Genomic DNA, 12667 nt, shown 5'->3' on the forward strand with positions numbered 1-12667 from the left:
AATAAATATCTTAAAGATATAAAGCATTGCTAGGTAAAAATTGTCTGCAAAATTAATTATACTTGTCACCTATTGCACAACTAGAACATAAATGTACATAGCTTTAATGTTGCAAAACTGGAAATGGTTAAAAATTATATGGAACAAATGAAAATATGCATACAAGGCATTAGGGAAATGTAGTGGACCAGCCTTGACGACTTTGAATTAGATAATCAGAAAACATTATGTAGGGAATAAAAAACAGAGGAAGAATGGTATTTCATTCATAATAAAAAAGTCAATTTCAAGCTCTGTCCTGAAATACAATGTCCTGAGTGTTAGGATAATAGCCATACGCATACAAGGAAGACCCATTAACACAACTATTATTTAAATATATCCTACATTTGAAGCCAAAGAAGAAGAAATAAAAAATTTTTAGCAAATTTTGCAGTCTGAAATTGACCAAATATGCAATCAGGATGCGTTAATGATAATTGGTGACTGGAATGCAAAAGTAAGAAACAATGAAGAAGGAACAGTAGTTGGAAAATATGGGCTTAGTGATAGAAATGAGACTGAATATAGAATGATTGAATTTTGTGTTTATAATGATTTATTCATTACAAATACTTTTTCTAAAAGACAACTTTACACATGGATTTTACCTGATGGGCTGCATAGGAATCAGATTGACTACAATTGTGGAAGAAATCATTGGAGAAGCTCATTATCAATAGTCAAAACTAGGCGAGGGCAAACTGTGGGTCAGAATATCAATTACTCATATGCAAGTTCAAATTGAGGCCAAGGAAAATTAAAATAGACTGACAGAAACCAAGATATTATATTGAATTAATTCTATTGGAATTTCATGATCATCTTAAGAGTAGGTTTGAGGTATTGAACACTAATGATAGAAGACCAGAAGAGTTGTGGGATGGTATCATCCCACTATATCATCCATGAAGAAAGCAAAAGGTCATTACAAAAACAGAGGAGGAGGAAAAAAGACCCAACAACAACAACAAACTGAAATGGATGTCAGAAGAGACTCTAAAGATTACATTGAAATGTTGAGAAGCCAAGTCTAAAGAAAAGTGTGTCGAACTGAAAGAGCTAAACAGATGGTCTCAAAGGGCAGCTCAGGAGGAAAAAGCAAATTATTATAATGGAATGTGCAGAGAGCTGAAATTGGAGAACAAAAAGGAAAGAAGAACTTGCTCTGCATTTCTCAAGCTGAAAAACAAATTCCATCCACATGCACAATATTGAAAGATGTTATGGGCAATATATTGAATGGCACAGAAAGCATAAAAAGAATATGGAGGGGATACACAGAGTCACTGAACCAGAAAAAAAATTATTGGCACTGAAACATTCCAAGAAGTACCATATGAACAAGGGCCAATGGTCATAAAGGAGGTAGTGGAAGTTACATTAAAAGCATTGGCAAAAATCCATTCCCAGGAATCAATGGGATATCAATTGACCTGTTTAATTTAACAGATACAACCTTGGATGATGCACTCACAAGTCTAAGCCAGGATATTTGGAATACCAATTGACTTGTTTCAATTAACAGATACAGTCGTGGAAGCATTCACAAGTCTATACCAGGAAATTTGGAGGACAGTTGTCTGGCCAGCGGATTGGAAGAGGTCCATATCTGTTACCATTCCCAGGTAAGGTGATAAAATTGAATGTGGAAATTATAAAATAATACCATTGGTATCACATGCAAGCAAAATACTGCTGAAGATCATTCAAAAATGGCTGGAACAGTACATAGATAAGGAACTGCCAGAAGTTCAAGGAGGATTTAGAAGCTGCCATGACACTAGGGATAGCATGGATGATGTCAAATGGATCCTCTCTAAATGTAAGGAATACCAGAAGAATATCTATTTATACTTTATTGACTATGCAAAGGTGTTTGACTGTGTGGGTTATGACAAGTTGTGGCTGATACTGAGAAGAACGGGAATCCCGGAACACTTGATTGTGCTCATGTGGAACTCCTATACCTGGATCAGAAGACTGTAGTGTGAATGGAGCAGGGAGGCACTACATAGTTTGGAATTGGGAAGGGAGTATGTTAAGGGTTGTATTCTCTCTCCACACCTATTCAATCTGTATGCGGAACAAATTATCTGAGAAGCTGGATTCTATGATGAGGAGTGTGGCATCAGGGTTGGAGAGAGACCAATCAATAACCCATTTTATGTAGATGACACAAGCATGCTTGCTAAAAGTGAGGAGGACTTGAAGCACTTGCTGCAGAAGGAATACAGCCTTTGGTAAAGATTGTATCTCAATGTCAGGAAGGAGTTTGAGACTGTCAACAGTTTTACCTCACTTGAATCCACAATTAATGCCCTTTGTATGAGCATTCAGGAAATAAGGAGATGAATTACACTGGGGAAATCTGCAGTTAGGGACGTTTCCAAAGCATTGAGGAGTAGTGATGTCAATTTGAGGACTAAGGTGTGTTTGATTTAGGCCCTGGTCTTTCCAATTATTAGCTACACATCTGAAAGCTGGAGAATGAATAACAATGACAGAAAAAGAATTGACACCTATGAACTATGGTGTTGTAGAAGAGCACTGGACATTCCATGGATGGCCAAGAGAACAAACTGATATGTCTTAGAAAGGGTACAACCAGAGTGCTCTTTGGAGGCAAGAATGAAGAGATTCATCTGACATACTTTGGACATGTTGCTAAGAGGTCCTATTCCTTAGAGGAGAGTATGATGTTGGGAAGGGTGGAGGGTCTGCAAAAGAGAGGAAAACCCTTAACCAGGTAAATTAATATGATGACTGCTGTAATGAGCTCTTGTGTGTCAGGATGTATGAGAATGGCTGAGGATAGAACAGGGTCCAGATCTTTTGTTTATAGGGTCACTATGAGTTGTGCTTGACTCAACAACACCCAACAACAACAACATTGCAAAGTATTAAACTTTTTTATTTTAAGGACTATATAACTCATGGGGAGAAAATGATACCTGGAAGAGACTGTTACTGTATCAGTAACTACTCATAAAAACAAAAGGAATTCTCATTAGGAAAGTATATTTTTCTGACAAACCCCCAAGCATCAAAATGTATTGCACATATTGATGGAAATGTACAAGGACCTAGAATTGGAGAATTAAAAAAAAGAACTCGTTCAGTGTTTCTAAAGCTTAAGGAACTGAAAAACAAATTCTCACTTTGAGCTACAATACTTAGTGATTTCATGGGCAAAATGGGGAAGGATATCATGCTTGGAAGGGTGGAAGGACAGTGCTGGAGAAGACCCTGGATAACATGAATTGACACAGTAACTAGGGCAATGAGACTAGGTATGCCAGAGACAGTGAGATTGACTTTGGATAGAGCAGGGTTAAGAGCTATTGCTATGTGTCATAGTTGGCTCAACAGCACATAACATCACCAATGAACAGGCAAAATCATTAATGATCTGAGAAACATCAAAAGAAGATGAAGGGAATACACAGTCATTGTACCAAAAAGAATTGACTGATGCTGAAATATTTTAAAAAGTACCCTTTGAACAATTGTACCGTTTGATCAATGGAAGCCAATGATAATGAAGGAAGACTTTCTAGCTACACAAAGCAATGAGGGGAAAAGGGGGGGCATGATTGATTTGATACCAATTGAAACATTTCAAATGACAGATTGAGCCCTGCACATGCTAACCAATCTACTCCAAGATATTTGTAAGACAGCTATCTGGCTTATTGACTGGAAGAAATCAACGTTTGTTCTCCTTCAAAAGAAAGGTGATGCAGCAGAATGTGAAAACTATCAAACAATATCATTAATAAAACATGCAAGCAGGAATGACATCTAATTCCTAAATAACATGCCTCAAGATATTCTATAAACTTTGATAAATGTAGATAGTTATAGAGGGGCTTCTGTCCTTTTGTTCGTAAGTTGTGCTCTACTTGAAGGCAATCAACAACAACAAGCAAAATGCTGTTGATTAGCATTAAAAAATTACTAGAACAACATATCATTATTCAAGAAGCTGAATTATATAACGAAAAATATAGTCTAAGAATTGGAGGAAAACTCATCAACAGCCTTCCTTCTGGAGATAACACAACACTGCTTGCTGAAAATGAGGACTTGAAGAACTTATTGTAGAATTTTAAACACTGCAGGATTCAACATCAGGAAAACAAAAATCCTCAGCACTGGATCATAAGAAAATATCCTGATAGGGAAAAAGGACTGAGACCGTCAGACACTTCATCTTACTTGAATCCACAATCAATTCACTTGGTCTCAACAGCCAGGAGATGTATTACACTGGGAAGGCCTGTAGTCAGGGACCTCTTACAATTATTGACGGGTAATGATATGTTTGAGAACTAAGATGTGCCTGATCCAGGCTATGGTCTTTTCAGTCATTTGCTAGACATCTGGAAGCTGGACAGTGACAGCAAAAGAATGGAAGTCTTTCAGTTGTGATCCTGTAGAACAGTGCTGAATATCCCATGGACTGCCAAAAAGAACAGACATGTATGAAGAAGGTACAGACAGAGGGCTCTTTGAAGGCAAAGGCAATGAAGCTGCATCTCACATAGTTGTTGACATGTTGCTTTGGAGAGATTATTACTTGGAGAGGGACATCACACTTGGGGAGGTGGAAAGGTGGCAAAAGAGAGAAAAACCCTCAACCAGATGGGTTAACAATGACTGCAACAATGATTATATCAGAGATTGTGAGGATGGTACAGAATATGATAGGGTTTATATTCATTGTTCATAGGGTCATTATGATTCATACTCAACTTGATAGCATCTAACAACAACACCACCACCACTAAGAAATATTTGCTTACTGATGAGATGGAGTTGCAAAAACAATTTTAGAAACAATTCTGTAGAAGCATTTCTTTGTCCAATAGGAACAATATGCATATTATTTTTCTAGTTTCATATTATATGTTAATTGTTTGTTGTGGAGATAATCACTATTAACAATTCCCTTCCTGTCTTCACAATGTTTTATTGCTGGCATATTTTCACTAAATTGTAACTCTTGCATTTTCAACCAACATTGTGATTTTCTATTTTATCCTAAATAAGAATTACTAATAGCTAAGATCACTTCATATAGATTCATAGTTGTTTGCTTTTAGATGAATTACTGTATTTAATTTTCATAAAAGCAGCTAGGAATAGCTTTATGCAAAAGTCTTTTTCCACATAAAATGGTCTCTTTTTAGTTTCTTGCATTTTTTTTTTCATTTTACACTGGTTTACCTACAAAGTTCATATATATTGCCCCTCTCACTGGATCCATACCTTCTCCCCAACACACCAACCCTCCACCCATCAAACTGTGCAACCCCATGATTATCCTCTCCTCACAGTCCCCACCTCTCTGATCCCTTCCGCCTAAGATCTTCAGACATATTTTACTAGTTATCTGTTTCTACAATAAGGGTATGATACAGTATTTGTCCTTCTCAGACTGGGTTAGTTCACTTAGCTTAATGCTCTCCAGTCCCTCCCAAGTTAGGTAATAATTTACAAAATCATTGCTCGTATATTCTGCAAAGTATTCCAACATGTGAAAGTACCATAATTTCTCAATCTATTCAATTATGGTTGGACATTTGGGCTGTTTCCAGGTTAATGTGATGGTGAATAATGTTGCTATGAACATTTGTAAAAGTCTTTGTTTGGGCCTCAGTTCTCATTCTCCTTGAGTATATTGCAAGCATTGGAATATCTGGGTCATATGGAACTTCTTTGTTGCAATCTTTTGCCCCATTTTATTTTATTTTGTATTGATTTGCATATGAGAGTTGTACACATTGTATTCCAATTATATACATTGTATATTATGCATTCCTTCATTCACACTGTTTCACATTATCATTCCCATACATTGTGTTATATAAAACACTATTGATCGCTGCCCACTATTATCTCACCTTTTTAGACCTCCAGTGGATCTTTCCTCATTCCTTCATTCTCTCTTCTGCCCACCAAACTCCGAGACCTAAAGATTCCCCCTGTCCATTCTCTCCGAAATACTACTTTTGTTGTTGAAAATGGACATTATATGTACATTTCAGTGATTTAAGGTACATTTTTTGAGGTGTGCTGCTTTTCTTGTCTATCTTTCCAGGTTGATTTCCCCTAATTAACATACACTTATTCTTTCAAGGAGTATCATCAATTTAATCCTATGTAGATCCCTTCCCTTTTAATACCGATTTATTTACAAAGTTTGAATAAATTGTTTTTCTCAAAAGACCCTTCTCATTTCCTTCACACACCTCCACCCATCAAATTGTATGTTACACTTTTTGAGGAAACACCAAATTGACTTCCAGAGTGTTTGTACCAATTTATAATTCCACCAACAGTGTATGACAGTTCCAAACTCTTCACAACCTCTCCAACATTTATTACTTGCTGCTCTGCTAAACTTTTCCACTGCCACTGAAACAAGATATATCAGAAGGAATTGGCTGATGTAGAAGAATTTCATGAAATAACATATGAGCAAGAGCCTGTGGTAAAGAAGGAGGAAGTTCAAGTTACTCTGAAGGAATTGGAAAAAAACAAGGGTCCACGAGTAGACAGCATACCAATTGATTTATTTCAACAGATGCTGCCCTAGATGTGCTCATTAAGTTGTGCCAGGAAATCTGGAGGACAGCCAGCTGGCCAGCTGACTGGAAAAGATTGATATTTGTTCCCATTCCCAAGAAAGGTGACTCAACAGAGTGCGGAAATTACCGAACAATATCATTAATATCACGTGCAAGCAAGATTCTGCTGAAAATTATCCAAAAACATTTGAAACAATATGTCAACAGAGAATTTCCAGATGTGAAGGCTGGATTTAGAAGAAGTCATAGTACTAGGGATATTATGGCTAATGTTAGATGGATCTTAGCAGAAAGCAGAGACTGCCAAAGGAATGTCTATCTGTGCTTCATTGACTATGCAAAGGTTTTGGCTGTGTGAATCACTACAAGCTGTGGCTGACTCTGAGAAGAATGGGAATCCTAGAACATTTGATTGTGCTTATACGAAACCTATACTTGGACCAGGAGGCAGTCATCAGAACAGAGCAAGGAGACATTACATGGTCCAACATCAAGAAGGGTCTGTTAGGGATGTATTTTGTCACCATACCTTTTCAATCTGTATGCAGAACAGATCATCCAAGATGCTGGGCTGTATGAGGAGGAGTGTGGCATCAGAATTGGTGAAAAGTGTCATCCACAACCTGCTTTATATGGATGACACAACCCTGCTTTCTGAAACTGAGGAGGACCTGAAGCGCTTGCTGCAGAAGGTCAAGGACTGCAGTGTTCAATATGGATTGAAGCTCACCACTGGGCCAATTGGCAGCATCAGTATGGATGGTGAAGAGATTGAGATAGTTAACAGTTTTAGTTTACTTGACTCCACAGTCAACAATGTTGGTAACAGCAGCCAGGAAATCAAAAGACAAATTACATTGGGAAAGTAAGCTGTGAGGGACCTCTCAAGGGTACTGAAGAGCAACAGCATCCGGCTGGAGACTAAGGTGAGCCTGATCCTGGCTATAGTCTTTGCAATTACAAGCTATGCATCAGAGTGTTGACAGGGATGATAGAAAGAGAACTGATGCCTTTGAGCTGTGGTGCTGGAGAAGAGTGTTGAATATACCATGGACTGCTAGGAGAACAAACAGGTTTTTCCTGGAAAGGGTGAAGCCAGAATGCACCTTGGAGTCAAGGATTCTGAAGCTTCTTCTGACATACTTTGGGCATGTTGCAAGGAGGGACTGGTCCTTGGAGGAGAACATCATGTTTGGGAGAGTGGAGGGACGGTGCAGGAGAGAAAGACCTTCTATGAGATGGATTGATTCTGTGATTGGAGTGGTGGGAATGAGTACATTTGAGATGGTGTAGTTGGCACAGGATAGAATGGCATTTAGGGCTCTTGTACATAGGGTGGCTATGAGCTGCAAGCGAATCCATGGCACATAACAACAACAACTGGAGTGAGATGATATCTCATTGTCATTTTGATTTGCATCTCTTCTGTTGTCAGTGATTTTGAACATTTCTTCATGTATCTGTAGGCCATCAAAATATCTTCCTCTGTGAAAAATTTTCTGTGTCTTCTGCCCCTTTTATAATTGTGTTATCAGTCCTTTATTTGTGGAGGCCCTATAGGATTGTGTAAACTTTTGATATGATATCCTTGTCAGAAATGATATTGCCAAGTGTTTTTTTTCCCCAATCCAGTAGGTTTTCTTTTCACACTGCTGGGAAAAGTTCTTTATTCACACAGGGATTTAATCTTTAGAAGGTTTGTTCATGAATTTTGTCCTCTTCAGATTGTACATTTCTGGCTGTACTTGGCAGTCTCTTTATATCATAGATAGGTCACTTAATCTTGATCCCAGTTTGTTTCTGATGCATTGTAGAGTTTTGGGTTTTACTCCCAAGTCTCTTGTCCACTTTGAGGTGATTTTGTGTATGATGTGAGATGTGGATCCTGTTTCTACTCTCTGCAGGGAGTAGTCCAGTTTTGCCAGAACCATTTGTTGAAAAGGTTGTCATTTCCCAATTTGACAGTTTTCCTTCTTTGTCAAATATCAGTTGACCATACATAGATAGATACATTTCTGGATTCTTGTTTCTGATCCATTGGTCTATGTGCCTATCACTGTAGCAATGCCATGCTGTTTTGGTTACTGCCACTGTGTAGTAGATTTTGAGATTAGGCAGTGCTATGTCTTCCACTTCATTTTTGTTTTTCAGAAGTGCTTTGCTTATTCAGAGTCTCTTTACTCTTCAAATAAACTGGAAAATTCCCCTTTCAATCTCCTTGAAAAAAAATGAATTGGTATCTTCACTGGGATAGTGTTGAACATGTAGTTTGCATTTGGTAGGATTGTAATTTTCACAATATTGAGTCTTCCTATCAGGAACAGGGCACATTTTCCCATTTCTTTAAGTCTTTATTAAGCATTATTTTAAACTAGGCTTTGTTGTAGTTGAAAAGAGATAAATCTACCTTTGTGTATATTTATCAATATCTCTTTTCTCATATACTTTGAGCATGTTGCTAGAAGAGATTATTCCCAGGAGAGGGACATCATGTTTGGAAAGGTGGAGAAACAGCAAAAGAGAGGAAGATGCTCAAATAGGTGGTTTGACCCAACAATTATAGCAATAGGCATGTGGCTGTTGAGGATGACACTGGATGGGACAGTGTTCAAACCTGTTGTCTATAAGGTCACTTTAAGTTGTACTCAAGTACACGTGACAAAACAACAGAGTGTATTAAAATAATTTTCTTTAGGAGTGACACTCATCACTAAGCACCAGAGGTTAATTTATGTGTATCTCTAATTTTATCTACCTCTCTACATATCTTTATATATATTGTCCTTAGCGTTGCTTTAGTCATATTTTCTAATACAAGTGAACATATATTAATATTCCTTCTTTTATCCAATAAATTGTATTTAATATTAAAAAGGCCAACAAAAAAAAAAACCATGAAATGATTTTGCAAATTAGTCCCTTAAAAAGCAAGCCATTACAGTTCTTTTTACAAGACTAATCAGTATCCTTTTCAATATGTAATCAAGTGTCATTTGTAATTGTTTGAACCACTTGGCACTTGCATGTAATTGAATCTATTAAAATACACTGGTTTACTTGCTTTTGCTTTTCCTCTAGAGTTTATAACTAAGAATTTTTACTTTTCTTTTTTATTTTTTGTTCCATAAAGCTTAGTTTTGGAGGAATTCCAGTGCCAGGAAAACCTGGAACCTTTTTAAAGAAAAACTTCCATGGATGCATTGAAAATCTTTACTACAACGGGATAAACATAATTGACCTGGCGAAACGAAGAAAACATCAAATTTATACAGTGGTAAGTAGAATCTATCGTCCACAACTTGATGATTTCTATCATTTTTTTGCAAACCTTGCTTCCTATACAACTCTGTCACAACTTCTTTAATTCATACAAGTTTTACCAGCTTTCCTACATTATCATGGAGTTGTTCTTGTTAGGTGGCCATGATTATAGTGATCTTATGAATAGCAGAATCATCCTCATCATCCTTGATATACTTCTGCCCATTGCTATAGTCACTGTGTCAGTACATCTTGTTAAAGATCTTCCTCTCTTTTGTTGACCCTCACCTTTTCCTAGCATGATGTGATGGTGTTGGAGAAGAGCACTGAACATCCCGTGGGTGGCCAAGAGAAACATCTGGGGTGCTCTTTAGAGGCAGGAATGATGAGGCCTCGCTTCACATACTTTGGACATGTTGCTAGGAGGTGCTATTCCTTAGAGAGGGACATAATGTTGGGAAGGGTGAAGGGTCAGTGAGGGAGAGGAAGACCCTCAAATACGTGGATTGACATGTGACTGCTACAATGGGCTCTTGTGTGTCATGAAGTGCGAGAATGACACAGGTCAGAACAAGGTTCGTATCTTTTGTTCTTAGGGTTACTATGAATCATGCTAGACTTGATGGCACCTAACAATAACAAGTGTGTTTTCAGAGGCTATAAATTACAAAGTAAGATTGTTCATCTTTCTCTTGTGGAATAGCTGGTGGATTTGAACAGCTTGCATTTAGAGTTGACAGTGACCCATAAGCAGAACAGATCATCCAGGAGGCTGGAATTTATGAAGATGAAAATGACAATAAAGATTGTTGGAGAACTCATCAAGAACCTGTACTATACATTTGGTACAAGCTTACTTATGAAACTGAGGAGGACCTGAGACATTTTTTATAGAAGGTCAAGGACTGCAGCCTTAAATATGGATTGAAGCTCAACATCAAGAAAACTAAGATTCTCACCACAGGACCAATTGACAGTTTCATGATAGAAAGTGAAGAAATTGAGATTTGTTAACAGCTTCTGCTTGCTTGGCTTCACAATCAGCACTCTTGGTATCAATAGACAGGGAATCAAAAGATTAATTGCACTTGGAAAATCTTTTTTGGGACCTTTTGAGAGTACTGAAGAATAATGATATCAAATTTAGAGACTAAGGTATGCCTGATTCTGGTTATGGTTTTCACAATTACTTACCTTAGAAAGCTAGAAAATGACTAATGATAATAGAAGAAGAATTAATGCCTTTGAGTTGTTGTGCTAGAAAAGAGTATTGATTATACCTAGGACTGTTAAAGTCCTGGAGAGCGTGAAACCAGTCTATTCCTTGGAGATAAGGATTCTGAAGCTTCATTTGACATACTTTGGGTGTGTTGCCAGAAGGGACCAGTCATTGGAGAAAGACATCATGCTTGGAATGATGGAGGGACACTGAAAGAGAGGAAGACCCTGGATGAGATGGATTGACTCCGTGACTGGGGTAATGAGATAGGTGAGTTGGAGACAATAAAGATAAAACAGGGTTCAGATCTGTTGTACATAGAGTCTTTATGAGTAGCAACTGACTTGATGGCACATAACAACAAAAATAACAAATATATATGTATTATTTGCCAGTGAGTTAACTATGACTCATGTTTTGTGGTTGCTAAGTGGCATTTTGTCAACTACAACTCCTAATGACTTTTTGAACAATGGCTTAGAACTTTGCCTTATCCTGTGCCATCCTTATCAATTCTGACATACTTGAGCCCATTGTTAAAGTCACTATATCAATCCATTCCATATGAATAGCAATTTAGAGCCTTGCCCTTTCTTGCACCATGCATGTGCACACACATACACATCTCTTCATTCAAAACACACACACATACACATACACATACTCCTTTTTGCTTATCAGCATGCTTAATTTCAACATTTAAAAGATTTCTAGTCCATTTTAAGGACACTCTGCATCATATAAAAATGGAGAATAATCATGTCAGATTGCAAACTTAAGGATGAAAAAACAAAGGAGGAGGAACAACTGTAAACAGACACTAGTGATTGGAATGTAAAATGTGAGAGGCAGGAATGTAAGAAAATTAGACATTGTTAAAGAAATAGAATACACAAATGCTGACATACTAGGTAATGGTGAAATGAGATGGATCGACATGGGATATTTTGAATCATATGATCTACTACGCTGGAGATTAAAAAGTGAGGAAAAATAAGGTTGTTTTCTAAGTTAAAAAAGTCATTTCTATATCCATCTTGAAATGCAATGTTGTAACAATATTTATACACATAAAAGGAAGCCCAGTGAATATCACCATCAGATTGCCCTTAACCACTTAATTTTATCAAAATGTATCTGCCAAACCACTGAAAATCATAACCCAGTAAAGTTAACCCCAAACTGTAACAATTAAAGCTATAATTACTCCTCTGTCTCTCATCATATACAATTAATACAAAATACCGTATTTGAAAGAGTTAAGTAAGAAGTAGTTATAAATGCATATCATATCACAAAATCTTATATTAATGAAAAAGATGTTGGTTTTTAATAATTTTCATGATGATTAATCTCTTCCCATGCAATTTACTGCTTTTGAAAACCCAGTGAAGGTTTAGCTATGGGTTAGTTCCAACTCAACTGTAAACAGCAACAACAATATTATATAAGAAGTCTCTCATATAGCTCTGACTGTTTCATATCTGCTATGCAATTATTTATCTGTCTTTCTTCTTTTCTTAACATAGTCTTATTAAAAGTTAGCTTAACA

At 37.0% G+C, this 12667-nt stretch overlaps 1 protein-coding gene across 1 annotated transcript in view; it reads left to right on the forward strand.

Moving 5' to 3' along the window:
• CNTNAP5 (contactin associated protein-like 5) overlaps positions 1–9909 on the forward strand; it is a gene marked incomplete at its 3' end in the record, with an annotated part of 476754 nt that extends 466845 nt beyond the window's left edge. The window contains exon 7 of the mRNA XM_006902200.1: positions 9766–9909. Coding sequence (XP_006902262.1) covers positions 9766–9909 — 144 coding nt within the window. The remainder of the gene's footprint in view (positions 1–9765) is intronic.
• Positions 9910–12667: the final 2758 nt, after the last annotated feature.

The sequence above is a fragment of the Elephantulus edwardii genome, unplaced genomic scaffold (assembly GCF_000299155.1).
Source record: "Elephantulus edwardii isolate Elephantulus edwardi_28Jun2011 unplaced genomic scaffold, EleEdw1.0 scaffold00380, whole genome shotgun sequence".
In the NCBI taxonomy this organism is placed as follows: Eukaryota; Metazoa; Chordata; class Mammalia; order Macroscelidea; family Macroscelididae; genus Elephantulus; species Elephantulus edwardii.